At 39.5% G+C, this 21,474-nt stretch overlaps 1 protein-coding gene across 3 annotated transcripts in view; it reads right to left on the bottom strand.

Annotated features, from left to right (window-relative positions):
• Nucleotides 1–21,474, bottom strand: part of PAPSS1 (3'-phosphoadenosine 5'-phosphosulfate synthase 1) — a 152,900-nt gene that overhangs the window by 47,840 nt on the left and 83,586 nt on the right. For all 3 annotated transcript variants that reach the window (XM_089680495.1, XM_089680497.1, XM_089680496.1), the window contains 2 exons: nucleotides 11,803–12,008; nucleotides 9,013–9,148 (listed from right to left, as the gene is read on the bottom strand). In XM_089680495.1, the coding sequence (XP_089536621.1) occupies nucleotides 9,013–9,148; nucleotides 11,803–12,008 (342 nt within the window). The remainder of the gene's footprint in view (nucleotides 1–9,012; nucleotides 9,149–11,802; nucleotides 12,009–21,474) is intronic.

Here is a 21,474-nt window from a genome sequence, read left to right as displayed (position 1 = left end):
TTTGAAAAATGCGTATAATATTTAATAAAAGTCACCCTTAACTTCAATTTTTGGGTTGGATTTTCCTTATAATTAGATGGACCACAAATCAGTGGAAAGACAACCTTTATGAAATATGAGTAACCCAAGTGTTTGGAGTTTGTGATTAATAAAACAGCCTAGAGACTTGGAATAAAAATCCACTTGCAAGACAAAAAGTGACAGGGGGCTCTTTTCTTTAAACATATTAAATAATTTTTTTCTCAAGTAAATTTTACAAACCAGAAAATGTATACCATGCTGGCAAAAACAAATAACAGGCGCCGTCTAAAATCCAAACTTGACAGATATTTTTAGTTTGATAAACAAAACAAGAAACATAAGTACAAAAGACATAATTCTGTTAATGGTAACAGGGTGCGAGACTGAAACGAAAGGAACATTCCTGATGATGTGGTAAAGGTTTCGGTTACAGCTATGAAATTCCATAGTACAATATTTATAGTACCAAGGTTAGTCCAAATCCACTGACTCCCCCAAATGGTAGCATAATTTAAATTGCAGTGTGGTTACATTTTATTTATTTATTTTTACACAATTCATGTCATTGGGGAGCCAGTAAGCCGAACACAAGCAAGGCTGGTCCAAGATAAGATGGCCATTAGACATTTGAAAACTAACTGACTGCATCAAAATAAAATAAATAGCCTACTCAACTTTCTTCCTGGTCCAGAGCCTCTGGTAAAACTAATATACACACCTGAAACTAAATACCTGTTTATAAACTACAATGAACCGGCTATACAATATCTTATAACTAAATATGTAAATACAGACATAAAATCATTTTAAAAGCTGTGTCTCCATAAAGAGTGCTCATATGTAAAAAAATGTAAAAACACCATAGGCTAAGTGACAGCTAAGCACAAAAACATAGGAACTGGGATGCATAAAATTGGCAGCAGGTCCACATGACTGAAGTCAAAATTTGAAATATTTGGCTGTAGCGGAAATCAGTTAATTCGCAAACCAGTTAATTCGGAAAGCAGTACAATAATGAGTGTCTGCAGGCAACAGTGAAGCAGGGTGGAGGTCCCTTGCAAGTTTGAGCTTGCATTTCTATAAAGGGAGTTGGAGATTTCCTCAGGACCAATGGTGTCCTCAATGCTGGGAGATGCAGGCAGATCTTATCCATTGTGCCATAACATCAGGGAGGCGTGTGATTGGCCCCAAATTTATTCTGCAGCAGGACACCAACCTCAAACATGCAGCCAATGTCATTAAGAACTATCTTCAGTGTAAAGAAGAACAAGGAGTCCTGGAAGTGATGGTGTGGCTCCAACAGATCTCTGATCTCAACATCGAGTCTGTCTGAGACAGAAGGATTTGAGGCAGCCTACATCCACAGAAGATCTGTGGTTAGTTCTCCAAAATGTTTGGAACAACCTACCTGCCAAGTTTCTTTTTAAACTGTGTGCAAGTGTACCTAGAGGAATTGATGCTGTTTTGAAAGCAATGGGTAATCACACCAAATATTGATTTGATATGGCTCTCTCTTCTGTTCATTTACTTTCTATTTTGTTAATTGACAAAAATAAACTATTAACACGTCTATTTCTGAAAGAAATCCTAAATTTACAGCATTTTTACACCTGTCTAAAACTTTTGCACAGTACTGTATGTCACCAAGTAAAAGAAGGCTGGCTTATGTCAGCAACCTAATGTAGAGTTGCAAATTCAGGGGGTGGCTATAAAACTGTACAATGAACTTGAAGATCTCACATCAGCAGTCAGCATAAATTGATGTGCAGACATGGTCCACTGCTGTCACAATGAGGAAGCCAGTCCTGAGTATACGGTGAAGCAAAAAGACAGGAAGTGGCTAAAAAAAAGGCTAGAAATGATAAGCAGCATTGAGATACAAAAATGATGAAAAAAAAGAACTGTATTTTATGACAAAAAATGGCTACTATTTATGATACACATGGTTTTATTTACTAAAGTTGGTTCATTCAGAATCTCATGCAATTTTGCATGAAAACCAATCAGCTTTCAGGTTTTATTGCTAAAGCTTACTTGAACAATCTGAGGTTAGAAGTTGATTGGTTACCATGCACAAGTGCACCAGATTCTGAGTGAACCAGCTTTAGTAAATCTCGTCCAACATTTCTTTGCCAAACTAAATGTCATCTACAAGCTTTGATCTACTTTATGCATGATACAACTTTATACAACTGTAAATATTTATCGAGAAGCAATACTGTAGGGACATACTGTATGTTGCACATACTTTTATCTCAATCTCGGTACCCACGATTCCTGGGCACTTTGCACTAAATATGTACATGCTATGTTGTGTATTACCTTTTTTAATAAGAATCTTATGTAAGGTAGACTCATATACGCACACAGAGTGCTTACACATTTTATATTTATTTTTTAATCCTTTAGATTTATGTAACCGAGACTGTCACTCATTGCACAGTGTATAGACTTAGACTATTTTTTTTTTTTTATAAATATTTTGTTAGTTTTCAATATATCCATTTTACATCAATAAATTATAATAATAAACTATACCTTTCTCCCAAACCCTCCCCCTCCCCCCCATTTCCACCCTTAAATCTGTCCACTCCCAATTCTTTTTCCTTTAGCTCCCAGTTCCTCCTCCTTCCTGAATACTCTCGGTACACCCTTTTCCCACCTTTCCGTATCTTAATTATACATGTCCTCTCCTCTCCTCCTCCTATTTCTTCCACTTCAACAGATTTGATCTTTTAAACTCATCCCATTTCTCCCACTTTTCTCTAAATCTCTCCATTTTATCTTCTTCCATGTGGCAGAGTTCCCCCATTCTATACACATAATCTACCCTACTTATCCAATCTTTTATTTTTGGTACCTCTTGTTCCTGCCAAAATTTGGGTATCAGTCCCTTTGCTGCGTTTATTAGATGGAATATTGCCCAGTTCTTATATTTTTCTACTGTAACCTTGGTTTTGTGAAATAAGCATGCGCCTGGATCTTTCGGGACATTAACCCCAGTTATCTCCTGAATTTGGTGAATTATTTTTCCCCAATACTACTGAATTTTAGGACACTCCCACAATATATGTGTCATTGTGCAATTAGTCCCACATCCCCTCCAACACATAGGTGATTTGTCTGCTTATGGCTTATGTGCTACACTCGGTGTAATATACCACCTTGCTAAACATTTATATTCCTCCTTGATCTCATTTATTATTAGGATGTTGTTTATTTTATACAAGTTCTTTAAGGTCAGTTTTATTCCTAAATATTTTAGTTCTCTGTCCCTCCATGAGAAGGGAAATTCTCTTTGTAGAGCTTTTTTTTTTCAGTTATCGGGACATTAACATTTAAAATCTCTGATTTTGCCGGGTTAATTTTTAAATTTGACAGCTCTCCATAAAATGTCATTTTCATTAGGTTGGGTAATGACAACCTAGGGTGACCATAAAATGGCATATCATCAGCATACGCTGCCACTTTATGTTCTATCTCTCCTATCCGTATCCTTTTTATATCTACACTATTTCTTACTGTTGCCAGAAGGGGTTCTAAAGATAAGACAGACAAACAACAGAGGCGAACGTGGACACCCCTGTCTTGTCCCATTATGCATCTTAAAAATCTCTTATAATGAACCACTGACCTTTACTGCTGCTGAGGGTTGACTATAGAGCTTTCCTATCCATTCCCAAACCTCTAATGTATCTAACATGAAGCCTCTGTCTACCCTATCAAAAGTCTTCTCTGTGTCCACTGATAAAATCAGTACAGGGGATATTTTGCTCTTAATTTTTTGTATAAGGAATAGTGATCTTAACCCATTGTCTCTTCCCTCCCTTCTGGGGACGAATCCCACTTGGTCTAGGTAAATCCTTTCTGGCATTAAGTCTTTCAACCTAGCTGCCAGAACCTTTGCGCATAGTTTGGTGTCCATATTTAACAGTGAAATAGGCTTGTAGCTAGCAAATTGGGTCCCATCTTTCCCCTCTTTCTGTAGAATTGTAATATATGCTTGTAATGACTCCTCCGTCATTTCCATCTCTTATTCTAATGCATTCATATATATATATACTCAATTTGGGGACTAATTGTTCTTTAAATTTTTTATAGTATCTGATGGTGTACCCAACTGGCCCCGGGCTCCTCCCCATGGCTGTACCCTTCAAGACATGTTGGTTCTTCTAGACATGTTAACCATTCTTCTCCTAATCTTGGTAGTCCCGACTCTCTCAAATACATCTGCCTCTTTCTAGTTCGCTCTTCTTCCCCCCCTTTTAACTGTTTTGAGTTTACATCATACAGTTTGCTATAATATTTTTTAAATACCTTAGCGATATCAGTGGTTGAGTAAACCAATTCTCCGTTATCTTTAATTTTCTCAATATAATTCCTTTATTTCTTCTTTCTCTGTACTCTCATTAAATATTTACCAGGTTTATTCCCCCACTGATATCTCTCTCTTGCCATCATGTTAAATGTTCTCCTCGTTTCTTCCTCCATTAGGTTATATAGTTCCTCCCACATATTTATTATTTTTTTCTGTATGTCTCTTGCTATTCTCTTTTTATGTAACTGTTCTAGTTCATATAGCACTTAATAGCGTATTGATTTAGTTTAGCCACTCATTTTTAATTTTTTTTTTTATCCCAATCGCTATCAAAATTCCCCTGATATATGCCTTATGTGCTTCCCACACTGTGGCCATTGAAACGCCTTCCGTCTCATTTCTTTCAAAGTATTGTTCTATTTCTTTTTTTATTCTCAATTCCATCTCATGATCCTGAAGGAGGGTCTCATTTAATTTCCACATATTTATCTTATTCTGCGCTCTCCCCATGATAAATTCATTGTAACCAGTGCATGGTCCGATAACGTTGCAACTTCTATATTTACTCGAATGTGCTGGAGAGTAGAACGTATAGTCTATTTCTGGGATGTTTAACTTTCCAAACATCTACTAGTTGACACTGATATAACATTCTTTGCATAGCTTTCAGATATCTACCTCCTTCTCTCTGTACATGCGACGTCATATCAATCTGAGGGTCCATGCAAAAATTAAAATCCCCTGGCACAATTAATTTGCCCAGTTTAAAATCCAGGAGCTTTCCCAATATATTCTTCAGATAGGCCATTGGATTTCTATTAAGGCAATAAATATTTGCCAGTGTACACTCTGTTTCCTATAATCTCCCCCTCAGGAACAAAAAACGCCCCTCAGGATCCTCCAACTTATCCTCTAACTTAAATCTTACATTTTTACCTTATTCAGGAGAAGGGGAGGGAGAGGAGGAAAGGAAAGGGGAAAGAAAAAAAAAAAAAAAATCAACTACGGGCTTTCAAAAAAAATCTCCCTCCTGTTCCTCCTCTTCCTCCCTTATTTTGTCTCTGATGCATTTTTCTTTTAGGGGCTAACTGCCAACTCTCTTTTTCTATTGCCCTATTCTCTTTTGCCCCCCACTTCCCATCCTGGAATGTCTATTATCTGTAGTTCAAGTCTCTCGCAAAAGTCTCTCAAGCCTTCTGGGAATCTCAGTTTTGCAGAGCGACCCTCTTTTCATCCAAGTAAGCATGCTGGAAATCCCCAACTGTATCAAACGTTTTGTTTTTTCATCTGTTCCAGTAATGGTTTCAGCGTTCTCCTTCTGGACAATGTTTCTGATGATATATCAGCAAAAATCTGTAGCTTTGCTTCTCCAAATTTTATTACTGGTCTTCCTTTTGTCTTCTTCCATAACCACTTTATCTTTGTAATGATTCCGCTTCCTTGGGGTCTTCCTATTCTGTGCACTCTATCAATCTTCAGATCCTCAGTTGCTAATCTGTCCGTTATTGTATTAAACATTTTCACCATTGTCTCCATCAAATCTTCTCCTTGCGAGGTCTCAGGTAAACCCCGTCTCCTCAGATTACACCTTCTCCCTTTGTTCTCCTGATCTTAAAATTTATATAGCAGACTCCTTTGCTCTTTTCTCATATCTTCCATCTGTTTTTCTAATTTTGTTATTGCTTGGGCGTGTTTATTCAATTTCCCCTCAGTCTCCTCTACTCGTGACAAAACTTGCCCCAGATTTTTATGTATCATCGCCATCTCCTGTTTTATAGAGCCTACAATCTCAAACATTTCTGCTATATCGGATTTAGTAAGCGTCTGTGAGGTCCTTTCTTGCTCTTCGAGATTCTCAATGACCGACTCATTTTCTATATCTTCTGCTTCTACACTGATATTCATGATGTTAATGTAATTTTCTATTGTTTCCCAGCCATAGGGTTACGTCTGCGGAGCAAGTTGGAGTTATGGCTCTCAAGAGATAGTGTCCCTTTAATTTTTTTTCCTTTCCTCTCCTTCTCCGCCACACCGATCCCCCTCCTGGTTCTTTTTCTCTCTTATGTCTCTGTGTCAGCTCCTTCTAGACTCCTTGGGTGATCCCCCTAGTGAGATTTAAGCAATATAAGTCCATTTTAAATTTTTAACTCATCATCCCCTGTAGCCCCTCATATACCTCCTCCACACCACCTTCTTCCACTGCAGTGGCTACAGATGGGTTTCCTCTTCCTAAGGGGATTCCTCACTCAGTCAAGCTGTCAAACACCCCATCAGTGATGGTGAGCTATTAGGGGGGTCACCCTCTGTGAAGTTCCGAGGGTCCTGGGCAGTCTTGTGGTGGAACGACCAGGTTCTCCTCTGTGGTGAGCCAGCTGGTGTCTCTATCTCCCAACACTCCTCCGCGGAGACCACGTGAGCAACCAGCATCCACCGCTCCGACCACTGGCAGAGTCCACCTCTCCTGCAGCCAGCCGACTCCTCCCACTCCATCCTCCACCACCACAATCGACACCACCGAGGGAGCGCACCCCAGACAGACTCCCCCCACCAAGGAGCAGCCCCAAGCATGGCACAGCCTCCTGGGCATCACTCTTTTGCGGGAAGAAGGGAGCGCTTGATGACCGGGAGCTCGAACATTGGGCACCCAGATGGTCAGGCTCCTCCCCTCTGTAGCTTAGACTCTATTTAACCATGCTCCTTAATATTCAGTGCAATTTATCTACAGTCATTTTAACCATTGCGGGCAATGTGTACCACATGGAGTTCTCCATCATAGGAATTCCCTCTCTCAAGTTTTGAAATTGGGAGATATATTCATTACAAAACATCTCCTACTCCTGAGAAACTTCAAATCCCAACATTCCAGGCTGCAAGGCAAAGATGAGGTGGACTAAGTTCATGCTAGGCTTGTCTGTGTTGTAGAAGTGGATAACAAGTCACACCTGCAAAGGTTGCACAATTTGCATGGCTACAATGTTAGCTGGAGGGGGCACACACTTTGCATAAGGCAACAAAAAGGCTAGGATGACCCCGGCAATATATTTCACATTCTGTGAATATTTAATATGTAGCTGAACCTAAACAAATGCTAGATCTGATCAGCCATTTCAGAACAGAATGAAAAGGTGTGCACTTAAGGCTACATTCACACCGGCGATTAGGGCTGGGGTGAATTGCAGCAGCAGCTCCCGCTGTGGGTATTTGGGACGCTCTGCACAGCCAGTGATCATCGCAGCTCGCACACCCTGCCTTTTTAGATAAACCATGAATAGGTGCGCCCACAGGCAACATGTCATTATAGTAAACAGGTTTGGTGGCCACACCTACCCGCTGAGAGCAGCAGCAGAAATCTCCGATTCCTGCCACTACTATTTTCACTGGCCCTAATAGGCAGTGTGAATGTAGCCTTATGGCCAGAAAATTAGTTGTGCATTTAAAAAAAAGTCTTCTACGATTAAAGCTTCATTTTAGATATCTGATGTTTAGATAGTTCTCACATAAATTATACAGGTAAATATTGCACACAACTTTATTTTTTAAAGAAAAACCTTCAGAAATTAAAATAGAAAAAAGTTATACACATGCACAAAAGAATCTAGGTTATTCTGCTTTAACAGGAAATATCTTATTTTCTGCCAGTGAAATGCAGGAGGTGGCCAAAGATAACCATTTGCCTTATATATTGTATTTTGAATGGTAACCTCTAGGCTTTTAAACTTAGCTTAGCTGGCAAGTTAGCATTGATATCACTCTTAGTTCAGCTATAGGCTTTCTGCCAGCAAACAGTATTTCTTGTAGGAAAATATGGGAGCTGTCTAGGCCTAGAGTGTTAAACAGCTCCAGTAGGCCAGCCTTTGAGTCTAGAGCCATTGGGGATCTCATGCCATCATTAAAAAATATAATCACTTCCTGCCAATAGTCCTCAATTTTAAAATGTGACCAAATATAATGGTAAAAAAGGTACAGCTGGTTTGCTAACACTGGGACTTAAAAGCTATAGGAAGTTTTTTATTTTTATTTTAGAAAGACAGATAGTCGTGAAATATATGTTTGAGAGGTGTTACACTGGCCATACATTGTTAGCTGGCTGAACACAAAAAAAAAATCAATGGATGCTTCCATTCACCTTATTTGTGTGTGTGTTCAAATACCCTCCACTGGATGTCAGAATACATTGATCAAAAATTTTGTTGGGAAAATTTCCAACATGTCCTATCAAAACAAAAGTCAATTAAACAATCGATATTTGTCGAGCAGGGAAGCCCAGGCACTCATGGAAATTTGAAGGTTCCCTGCTAGACTGCCCACATTTTGATCAGTGTATGGCCAGCTTTAGCGTTTCATCCCACAATTTTCCATCTAAGGGTCCTATATCAGTCCCCCAGGATATTTGTTTTTAACATATGCAGCTGCACAAGCTGGGAAATACCCTTAAATTTATCTCTCTAAGCAGGAGCTTAACAATCTTATTGCAGAACAAAGATATGAAAGGGAAGATTTAAAAAGGGGCTTATAATAACATATCTCATCCAGCACTGCATTGTAAAATGTCACTATGTAAATTGGCATACCACTCAAAGTATGGATAGCACATTCATAATTATAAACATCTTTTCTGTCCTTTTCTTGACATCGTATAAAGTAAAATATGAACAAGTCCTCCATAAACTTACCGGCATTCAGGTCTTTAAATTTTTGCTTGAGCTCAGCTGGTGTCAGTCTGTACTGATCTAATCCATCACCCCAATAAATGCGGTCAAGGACCTGAAGGTCTCCCCCCACCAGCCATTCTCCACTCTCCATCACCATCTGCAGCAAAGGCATCAATAGTCAGCCAACAGGAAAGGGTCTCATAATGGGGAAAAACAAAGCATTTTTTCTTCTTGTAAGAGAAGGAAAAAACAACCACCATACCTCTACAAAGGTAGCCTCTCTAGCCCACATAATTACTACATACCCTGACTCCACTAGATAACTACAACAGATATTTACATAGAAGGCAAACAGCACATTCTATTAGGATTTCATGGGATTTTTTATGCATGAATTGAGAAACAGTTGTAAAGCAAATAATAAATGTTTTGCATAACTAAAGAAACAGGAAATTTTCTGTCCAAAGACTGACAGCCCTTTTGTGGAGTCCACAGATAGTAAAATAAGCACAATGTGGTTTATTTCTAAACAGTACTTGGATAGACACCATAATATTTATAAAATCAAGGCTGAAAACCAGCACTGTATTTTTCTTACATTCCTCATGAAAATAGTAAAATGTGCTCACCTGGACATGCAATAACTTCCAAGGTGATGAGATAAATATAACTAAAGGCAAAACATTTTTTTTTTAGTTTTGGCTTGAATGGAGAAGTATTAGAACACCTGTCAGTATTTATTGCCATCTGTGCTCCCATTAGGGAGATCTCTATGTCTAAGCCCTGGAGGGTGGGGTGAAAGGGTGTGGCTTGTGGAATGGTGCATGGCTGAGGCCATCTTACAAGTGTTAACTACATAGACTGGACTGGGTTGAGCGGCAGTTTTTCTAGGTATACTATACACTATTGGATGGCGATATTTTCAGCCAGCACCCCATTCCTTAGCACCAGCAGAACTATATGTTCCCTTTCTTTGCTTAGAGCAGCACTACCAAGTATTAGCAGGTCCCCATTAGGGACATTCATATTCTTTATTCGTCCTGTTTACTGGCATCACAGAAAGTAAAAGAAGATCCCACAGTTTGGGTTCTCTCCAGAACAGGATTAGAGGGGAAATCTTCCAATAGGGACACTAGTTCTGATGACCCCGGTGACAGCTAGGAATTCCCTCACTTTGGAGGGTTTTTCTCTTGCTTCTTTTTTTGGATATGGGACAGGAAGTGAAGGGAACTCTCCCCAGTGGGACACAAGAGGGCAGGAAAAAACCTGACAGGTATTATAACTCTCCCTTAATTTGAAAAAAAAAAGAAAAATTCAAATATCCCCTTACAAATGCAAAATACCTTTATATTATGGTGAAGCTCTGATCAAAAAGCTAAAAATACAAATTGAAATACATTGTGTATTGTATACAGAATGTGTACTGCCCACTTTAGTAGGTACACCTGTTCAATTGCTTAATAACACAAATTGCTAACCAGCCAACCACATGGCAGCAACGCAAAGCATTTAGACATGTAGACGTGGTGAAGACAACTTGCTGAAGTTCAAAACAGAGCATCAGAATGGGGAAGAAAAGGGATCTAGGTGACTTTGAACATGGCATGGTTGTTGGCGCCAGACGGGCTGGTCTGAATATTTCATAAACTGCTGATCTACTGGGATTTTCACGCACAACATTCTCCAGGGTTTACAGAGAATGGTCCGAAAAAGAGAAAATATCCAGTGAGAGGCAGTTGTGTGAATGAAAATATCTTGTTGATGTCAGAGGTCAGGAGAGAATGGGCAGACTGGTTGCTGCAACATTCGGATGGTAGTCAGAATTTGGTGTAAACAGCATGAAAGCATGGATCCATCCTGCCTTGTATCAATGGTTCAGGCTCTTGGTGTAATGGTGCAGGGGATATTTTCTTGGTACTAGCAAGGTGTACCTAATAAAGTGGCTGGTGAGTGTATAGTACAAGGACATGGTGTTCTAAGATGTTTTCCATAATATTATTTTCAAATTTGTGAGAAAAAAAAAAGGCTAAAAACTGCACTGAAAAACACTGGAACAGTCACTGAAAACTACCACTGTTTGGGAGTATCTAGTTAAATAAAAACAAAACATACAAACCCTTGGGGAACAAGCACATGTTTTCTTTTATGCGACTCTGTTTTCAAGCCAAAAGAACAGAGGACGAGAGACTGTTTGTAGAGAAAGCAAGGCTTTCTGTGAGAGTAGATGGCCTAGATACACAGCAAATCATGGTAAGAATATACTGAGGAGTGATATCAGTCCTCATTGTATCTTATGCAGAGCATTCCTTTATTCAGTCTACAAGTACTCTGACCTAAAAATGAATGGAGGATGCAAGCATCCCAAACGGAGACATCTTGTGTGCAATGCAGATACCTTAAAAAGAAAACACAAAAAAAAACGAAAAAACTTTAAAAGAAGTAAGGAAATTATTTTCCAAATTATACTTACCTAGGTGTCTGTGTCTGTCTCCCACTGGCTATAAGTGTAAGAACTCAGCGGTCACATGACCGTTGAACGCCGAGTTCTTATGGCCGCTGTGAGCAGAGAGTGATGACTGCTATCAGCTGAAAACAGGTCACAGGAGTGCAGAACGAACATATGAGAAGAACAGCCAAAATACAATCTGGGATCTCTAACCTCACATATCACCTCTTCAAAATGCTTACCGTACACCAACACGAAAAATGTTATCCTTAACCCAACTGTACACTGATGTTCATTACCATTATATATTTCAAATAGCAAAAACAAAATAAAGTTTAAAGAGCGAATACTTTAGCTGGCCTCACCTTAATGTATGGGTGCTCCTTACATGTTGTCCCCCACTGTCTAGCACAACGTTCCTCTTTTCTATGCTCATAGAACTCAGGATGCCGTAATATAGCCACTCTTCTGCCTTCGTATACCAAGGCGAATGCTGTGCAGCCATCAAGCCTTTGCTTGTCCTCATTGGTAGCAGTCAGCACAATTGGTACAGACAAATTAATGACACCCCCTGTGGAAATTGAATATATTATTGATTGTATTTCAGAATGGCACACTCCAGAAAAAAATATCCTTTAGCAGCAACTGAAACGATTTATTTTTTATTTTGCACAATGTAAAGATATGTGAAAGAAATGTGCTCCTGTACAATGCAAATAAAATAAAACATATGCAACTCAAATATTCAAAATAAATACTAAATTTATAACATTCTCTGTGTGCTCTGGGGTGATGGTCATTATGATGACCCTTTAACATGACCCTGTGCTTTTTACGTGCAGAACAAAGTAACAAACTGATATATCAACTTCAGTTTAGCCTGCCCATAGATGGATCAAAATTTGGCCAATTCCTGCTGAATAGCCAGCTTAATCCCCCTATTTTTCTATGTTGATTAAAATATTCAGTAACTAAACAGCAATAAAAAAAGAAATTGTGTCAATTCCACAAAATATTTTGCATTAAAACTAGGAAAGAAAAATCATGAAAAAAGCTGCTAACAAGTAAATAAGTCTTCTAATATAAAAAGTCAACCATACAAAAGAGGGGATTTTCTGGACAGATGTTACAAGAATAAACCCTATAGCCAAAGTAAAAAAAAAAAAGAACATTGTAATGTTTTGCTTCTTTGTGAAAACCACATCTAATACTATTATGGTATTTCATTTCAGATACTGAACTACTTTGTTTAAAATGTTAATTCTGGGTAGTTATGAGAAGTCCGGAAAGCTGACTAATACCAGGAATTCTATATAATGTTCATTGCTAAGTAAAAGAAAAAAAAAAATAAGATTACCAGATAAATGCAAATATGCTTTTCTTCTAAATTGCTCATTTTGAAATTTGTAGAGTCTGGATTTTTTATTGAATTAGTTTGTTACAATCACAGGGCTTTGAAAACAGCAACCAAAACTCATTTCATTAGGTTCCTTTGCTGTACCTCCTTTCTGAACACTTAGGTCTCAAATGTATGGAGTAGCTTTGTAATACTACACAAAAAAACATATCTTGTAGCACACATTCTGGTTTGATCTAAATTAATTTTACAATAGTGTGCCCATAGACAGCACGCATAAAAATTATAGGGCTTTGTTGTGCCTAAATACCTATAAGGCTTTTTTTTGCACACAGCAGCCTGAGCATTATAAACTCTGGCATAATTCTTCCACCCAAAAAAGACCAGATGCTGCGTACTGCCACCCATAGACATAAATGGCTGTATGCATCTGTATTCGAGTATATGCTGAAGTGCTATACATGAGCATATCGTACAAGTGTATGCAAAAAATAGGACATTCTTGCACATATCTGTACAAATTTATGTTGTTCCTAGAGAAGCTCATACATAGCCTAGTACTTGAGAGGGATGCAGACATAAAATGTATCCACGGCCCACTATTTGCAAGGGTTGCATGCTGAGGATGTATTCCTTATTATGTACAGAGATCTTCAACAACATTGTAAAAGTCTTAGTGAAGTTTTAATGAATAGTCCTTTGTCTAAGCAGCAAGGAAAATGGGCCTCTTGGCTTAGTTGGAGATAACCATTGTGATGGGCTTCAGCAGTATGGTAATACATAAAAGGCTAATTCCACGTGTTGCACCAAGTGCCAAGGTTAGCGCCCACGCAGGGTTTATGATTCTGGACTGTATTTAAACTCCAAGCTTTGCCCGACATGGTAGGCATCCCGAAGAAGTCTTCAAGAATTCAATGAACATAAAATATGCAGCGCTACAAATTGAATAATAAAATGGATGTTAAAAAGATATACGTATGCAAATAAGCAACAAGACTTGGTACTGAAACCAATAATAAAAAAACAATGACAGATATCTTGAAGAGAAAAGGTGCAAAATAGTGACAATAGTGCCAAAGTCAGTCTATTCGGTGGTATTGCAAAATCATAAAACAATCCGTGACATCTGTGGCTTAAATAATGAATGTTGATTGCACTAACCAGATAGTGCAAATTATTGCGCATTGGAGTAAATAAGACCTACTCCTGGTCATCTGGATCTTGAGCACTGCAACGTGAATGGTCACCAGGTCACCAGCATCCAGGTACTAGGCGTCCGAAGGTAGAAAGCTCATCACCAGGTATTCCATCAGCCACTAGGAGAATGTTACCCACTCTCATGTGTCAGGAATCACCTTGGGGAGGGCTCGCAGAACAAACAAGCCCAGAAGAGAGGTATCCGATAGTGTAGTATTTTTTATTAAAGGATGTAGTATAAAAACAGGTAAACAACTTACATAAAATATCAAGAAGGCCGCTGGTCGTTCATAGGGACCGTGCAGGCTAGTAACACTGTGTGCGGGAACCTCCCTGACACGTTTCGTGTAAATACACTTTTTAAAGGGAGTGTGCCACTTGTTGAAGCCTCCTGTTTATACTGGATGGTGCTCACATGCTGTATGACGCTTTCGCATCATTTAGATGCTACTGCGCATGCGCGGAATGAATGCCTCGCGCATGCGCAGTGTAATGTGCCTGCGTCATCGCGGGCTGTTCGCGCATGCGCAGTACGTTCACGGCACCCATTTTGCCAGAGTCCGTGGAACGCTAGCATGGGTAGAGGACATCTCAGGGAGAAGGTTCCACTTAGGATTAATTCATAGAAAGCGCTTGCATTACACATGCAATAAATGTGTGTATATATATCTCGCGATCCAGGGATGATTAAAGACTATTAAATACTCAGAATTAAGTACAGCCACTATAGCCAGAGTGTGAACTCTGGACCTGGAAATACCAATGCTAGATAATCTTGTGAAACTACAGGTACAAAAAGAACCTCTCACTAGATGGCTCTATTCTGCTATCCAAATAATGAAAATGGGTACAGCCAGTACATAGTACTTGAATCAAATTGACAAAAATCAATCTGTATATAATTATAGTTGTTCAAAATCATACAAAATATTAGATGGTTATAAATGATAATTCCATAAATCCAGTATATAAATGGTTAAAAATACTGACCAGAAGTGAGCCATTTTCACACTATTAACGAACAAAAAGGTACAATTGGATCACATAATCTATTCAGATTGGTTGACCCAATAAAGATAATTTTAAAACCTTGGTAAATAGAGATAAGAATATAACAGCGTATGAAAAATGTGTAAAACATATAAAAAGGATATATGTGACCAATGTTAAAACGTGTATAGTAGGGAACATTAAAATGCATTTTTCGGTAAAATCTGAACGGTTATGCCACCAACAGCAGAGTAATGTGAACATCTGTAAAAAAAAAACCTGTATCAGATATTTGAAAGACAAAAAAAAAAAAGTCTTCCAGAATTGGGCTCCACTGTGATGGACCATGGCCCTAAACGTGTATAACACCCTGTGGCTAACTGAATACGTTGTACCAAGTGCCAAGCTGAACACTCCACACAGGATTCACAAGCTTCACCCATAATGACAGGCATACCCACGAAGGGGTCTTCAGGAACTCTGTTCCATTGTCATGGAAGACGGCCCTGGCATGTATAGCACCCTGCAGTTAATTTGCACCAAGTGCCAATGTAAGCATACCATGCCGGATCCAGCATCCAAAGCAACATTGCAGACTGTCCCCATGGGGTATGGTTTCCAGGGTTGCACTGATCCGGATACACTGCTTCTGTGTAGGCATTAGAAGACTGAGGGGGCTGATTAAAGAACTAGAAAAAAAAAAAATAATAATAATAAATGTAAGCTGGTCTCTGCACAAAAGAGAAGCAGTCCATCACCTAAAGACATTATCACTAAACTGAGGACTCACAGAGAGAGGTAGGGTTATAGGAAACCAAGAACTTGATAGTCACCCTGACTGAGCTCCAGAGATCCTGTGTGGAGATGGGACAAATTTTAAGAAGGATAAACTTCATCATTACAGCCCTCCACTGATCTAGGTTTCATGGCAGAGTGGCTAGACGGAAGCCGCTCCTCAATGCAAAACACATGAAATCCCGTTTGGAGTTTGCAAAAAAGCACCTGGAGGACTCTCAGACTGTGAGGAACAAGATTCTATAGTCTGAGGAAACCAAGATTGAACTTCTTGACCTCAATTCTAAATGTTATGTGAGGAGGAAACCAAGCAGCACTCATTACCTGCCCAATACCATCTCAACCAACCTGACTGAGCTTGACAGGATTTGCAAAGAAGACTAGCAGAAAATCCCTCAATCCAGGTGTGCAAAGCTTGTCACGTCATACCCAAAAAGACTCAAGGCTGTAATTGCTACATTAGGTACTTCAACAAAGTACTGAGTAAAGGGTCTGAATACTTAAGTCTATGTGATATTTGAAGTTTTTTCTTTGGAATAAATTCACAAACATTTATAAAATTCTGTTTTCACTTTGTCATTATAGGGCAACTGAGTGTAGATTAATGAAAAACTATAGGGTCTAAATGCTTTATGAATGCACTATATGTGCTAAATTTGATTTGTTTTATTTTACTCAGACATACATTTTAAACCCATAATGTAGAAAGGATGGGCGCCTCTGAACTATTCTGTACGTCCTTTTTCTCCTACAAACCATACTGGAGCAAAGACACATAATCATTAGTGCATCCACATATAAAGCACTTTCATGTGTTAATATGCTGCCATGCCTCATAGAGAAGAATCCTGCTACATGTGAAATAATAGCAGGCTTTTGGGTCATAGAAATGAAGGGAGGGGGTCTGCTTCCTGAGACAGGCACAAGTGAGGAAGAATGAGGTGTCTGAGAACTTTTACCGTGCCAGAATAAAATCAATATGATGGTGAGCACTCAGCATCTGACCTCATTCTCTTTTACTGTAAAGTGGCTTTTACATGGATTACAATATTGTTTGATGTGACGGTACAGTCAAGAGAAACAGATGAAGCGAGGCGGGAGAAACTGGTGAGGAAAAATAGGCTCTTGCCAACTGTAAAATGAATAAAATATATCATTGGCTCTGCTTTTGCTACCTCACATAGAATAAATCCTAGTCCTGTTCAATAAATGTGTTATACATTTTAAAACATTTCATTCAGGCGTCTTATGTAGTCTGTGATCATTTTAGGCCTAGATAACCTTTTTTGTACACTATTAGCCAAGTGCATTTTTAGCACAGAGAACAAAGCCGCTATGGGGCCTAGGAGCCAGGGGGCTTTGGGCTGACATGTACTATTACTATTTGTGAGCTTTGAAAAGCACTGTTAGCGATACCAATGCATAAAATGTATGATTGCATACTTGAAAGAGACCCCGACATTGAAAATGGGGAAAAAAAAAAAAAAAAGATAAAAGTCAAACTAAACAACAACTTAGGTACTCAATCTCCTCTGTTTGGCTGTATTTTAGTTTTAATTGCTTTTGGCACATATTGTCCTTTAAGGCCAACCCCCACCCGAATGCAGCCCACCCAGTCAAATATTAACTTATATCTGCATTCCAGCATTCCTCACAAGGCAGCTCTACCACAAGTCATATTTTCTTGCTTCAGAAAGCATTCCTGCCAGGTCCTCTTTATCCTGTGCATTATTATTATTATACAGGATTTATATAGCGCCAACAGTTTGCTCAGCGATTTACAATATAACGGGAGACAATACAGCAACAGTACAATTCAATACAAGAGGGATAGGAGGGCCCTGCTCCTTGGAGCTTACAATCTAGGAGGGAGGGGCTAGTACTACAAAAGGTAGTAACTGTGGGGGATGGACTGGTTAGGCAGGATAGGCTTCCTTGAAGAGAAAGGTTTTCAGAGATCACCTAAAAGTGAGCAGAGTAGGCGATAGTCTGATAAATTGGGGTAGAGAGTTCCAGAGGATGGGAGAAGCTCTGGAGAAGTCCTGGAGATGAGCATGGGAGGAGGAGACAAGGGAGCTAGAGAGTAGGAGGTCTTGCGAGGAGCGGAGAGTACGGTTTGGGTGATATTTAGAGACAAGATGGGTGATGTAATTTGGGGCAGAGTTATAAATGGCTTTATACGTTATTGTTAATGTTTTGAATTTTATCCGTTGGGCAATGGGAAGCCAGTGGAGGGATTGGCAGAGAGGGGTGGCAGATACGGAAAGGTTAGTAAGGTGGATGAGTCTGGCAGCAGCATTCATGATAGACTGAAGAGGGGATAGCCTGCAATGAGGTAGGCCAATGAGGAGGGAGTTACAATAGTCAAGGCGAGAAAGAAAGCATCCCTGCCAGGTCCTCTTTATCCTGTGCATGTCGCTGATGTCTCATTCATTCATACAGAGACCACTGGCAACTTTCCATAGGAAAGAATAAGGGCCACAGCCTGCATACACAGGATACCAAGGTGGGGGAACACATTCTGAAGCAGAGTGCACGGTTCCAGACAGGGATGCACAGTGGTGCTCGGACCTTAACATTCTAAATTGTGTAATTAGTCTCCATCCCTTTGGAAAGCTGACAGTTTGGTACATAAAGTTTGCAGATTGTGGCTGGCTCCCTCTACACTTAGATACAACATAGAAACCACAGGTCAGTAAGAAGGCATTCTGCCACATGCATAATGAAAGTAACTCCCAAGGTAAGACCAGATTTAGATGTGTTTACAAAAAGAAGGAATATTTTTCCAAAATGTAGTCACATGCACAGCAGACAAGTGAAGCAGGAATGTTTTGCAAGGTTCCCAATATGAACTATAGTTAAATGTTAAAAGACACGTTCAGGATTGTAAATAAACAATCATACTCACCTAGGTGGATGCAGCATTGGTCCAATGCTACATCTGACCTCCGCTGCTTATAAGATTGAGAACTGAGCGATCAAAGGCCGCTGATCACTTGGTTCTTGGTCTTCAGTAAACAGATAGCCGGAGACTGTCAGTCACTGGCCCTCTGCCCTGCACGTCCAGTCCTCACTAGAAGGCCAGGCTGTGGAAGGGGCAGATTGGCTAGCTTGGGCTCTAAGCGGCTTGGTGAGATGCTGAGCCAGCTATCAGTCCAGGCATCTGGGTGGATCCCAACTTTAAAGTCGGGATCTCTCCAGAGTCTGCATAGGCTCTGTGATGTCAGCCAACAGCGGACTTTAGCCAGCTGTCGGCTGAATACAGGTCACAGGAGTGCAGGATGAAGTGAACTTGCAACCCACAGGAGGGCCAAAAGAGCGTTGGTCCTACTTTTCATTTAATATAAAGCTAGGTTAACAGTCTTGTAAAAAAACATTAAAGGGTTTGGTCACCAAAAAAACTGCCTATGCAGATAAGGACTCTCACTGGACACTGGAAGTGTCTGTAGATAAATAGAAACTATGCAGCTTTAACTTGAATAATTTGCTATAGATGTAGGCTATTTACATACCTCATGAAGCCTGTCTGGAAAACTCCTAGGACATTGCTAATTATTGAAAATTATGCAATTTTCCTTTTCAATTTCCTTTAGATTTACCTTCAACTATGTAGTACAAGGGCGTGCATGATTGCATACAAATTGAAAGTGTTTAGGTTTGACCTCATATTATATGGTTTTGGTAAATTTAAAGGAGAATTGTAAAATGTATGGCCAGCCTAAGAGATTCCTAGCTGTTACTGTCCACCTTCACCATCACAGAAGTGAGCTCAGTGCTATTGCATAAGCAGAGAGAAAGCTTGCTCCTGTGATGGTGAACAGCAACAGCTACATATTCATACCCACGCTGACAGTGTGTATACATGTGGTAATGAGAAAGGCAGAGAGAGAAGGGATATTATACACCAGATACTTCTGAGATAACATTTCCAGTGACACAGAGTCGCACAGAGGTGCTCTGAAGATTCTAGCTATGGTGTATTACACAAAACTGATTAAAAGTAAATTCAACTACCTTACCGATTTTAACTCAATTGCAATTCTTGCTTGGTAGCATCCCCCTCCCCTCCCCCTACTGTCCCGGCTCCAAAGGTCTTCAAGCTGGTGTGATGACATCACATGCCTTTTCAATTCTACTCTAGTGATGGCAGTGGGTGGTTGTCACTGCTGCACTGTACGGCGTACAAACATGTGCAAGCCTGTTCAAGTGCAGTAATACTCTGAGCTCAGGCTACATGATGAAGTGGGTTGACTAGAATTTTCTGCTGTCCAACCCAAAAGACGGAGAACAACTAGTGGTAGAAATGAATCGCCGCAGAGGACAACTTTGGATCTAAGGTGAGTACTGCAGCAAAAGCGGCTTTATCTTTACTATTACATGGCTATTTCTTCTTTTTTTCCTAGAGCTCAGCAAGCATTTTCTTGTTTACTTTAATCTAGTTTTTGTTTCTACATATATTCACATCTTACAGATCTTTGAGCATTGGTGGAAAAGCTAACTAAATACATAGAGGAAGCAAAGGATGTACACAGTATAATAAAAGTTTATAATTCATTTATAACATACGTATGAACATGCAGACAGTTAAATATACTGATGCTCATATTTTGCAGGAACCAAAAAAATGCACACATCTTTCCAAGTTTACATAAGTCAAAGGAAGTGTAGACTGATATCAGACATCCTAGCAAGACTCACACTCCGTAACTTCAAAGAAATGAGAATAAATGAAGTATTACTACTCCTTTGCTCTGGAGTTTGAGTGCCATGCTATTTGAATATCAGTTATTCAAAGCATGTCCAAATGAGAAGGGATCAGAACTGAAGTGTTTGCCAATGACAACCAGAATGACTGATTGAGTACTGTTCTCTACTTATCAAGTGTGAGTAAGTAAGACATACATTTACAGCTGTTTAGCAAACCTTTTGTGTCAGTAATTTTAGAGTATGTACTGTACACGGTTTTTCAAAAGAATAAATAAAGCCAGTCTTCAATTTTATAAAATGTTAGAACATTCTCCACAGCTTCTCGTTTTAATACAAAAAAAACAGGACTTTTTGCCTCAGGCTTAATTTATATTTGCAATTGTTGGACGGTAAAAAAGAAAAAAAATAGGCGGTTGAGCCATGGCTTTAACACCCCCGCCAAGGACAGAGGTGTACACATTGTTGGACGAATGCTTTGCAAAAATCTTCTACTGTTACATTTGGCACACAGTACCACTGCTGAATTCAAATCAAGTGAATGGGGCCACATAGCATGCAGTGTGGCGAATGCTAGGCATGCAGTTGCAGAATGGTATTCCCATTTAAAAGCCCATTCGACTGTCAAGAAAAAGAAGAAAAAAATAAAAAAACATTCAGGAGGTGGCATCATCACCTCCTACATGCCTGTCAGCTGCACCTGTGCAGGTCTGTGAAAAGTAATCTATTGCAGATCCCCTTTCACAGAGCATCGCACATGTAAACCAGCCCTTACCATAAAATTAGTTTCTTGGAGTTAATTTAAGGGACACAGGCCAGAGTATTCTTAAACGTGTGGGTTATATAGCCCCACCTATATAAGACACTTGCAACCAAAAAACTGAGAGCAAAGCAGATGAGAAAGAAGAATCAGAGGAGTGAAAGCATAGTGGGCAGCACAGTGGCTAAGGGGTTAGCACTTCGCCTGGCAGCACTAGGTTCGTTGGCTCCAATC

Source organism: Staurois parvus, unplaced genomic scaffold, assembly GCF_062004578.1.
Source record: "Staurois parvus isolate SC_StPar_1 unplaced genomic scaffold, SC_StPar_1.0 ptg000244l, whole genome shotgun sequence".
Lineage (NCBI taxonomy): Eukaryota > Metazoa > Chordata > Amphibia > Anura > Ranidae > Staurois > Staurois parvus.
This window is presented reverse-complemented; position numbering and strand designations above follow the sequence as displayed.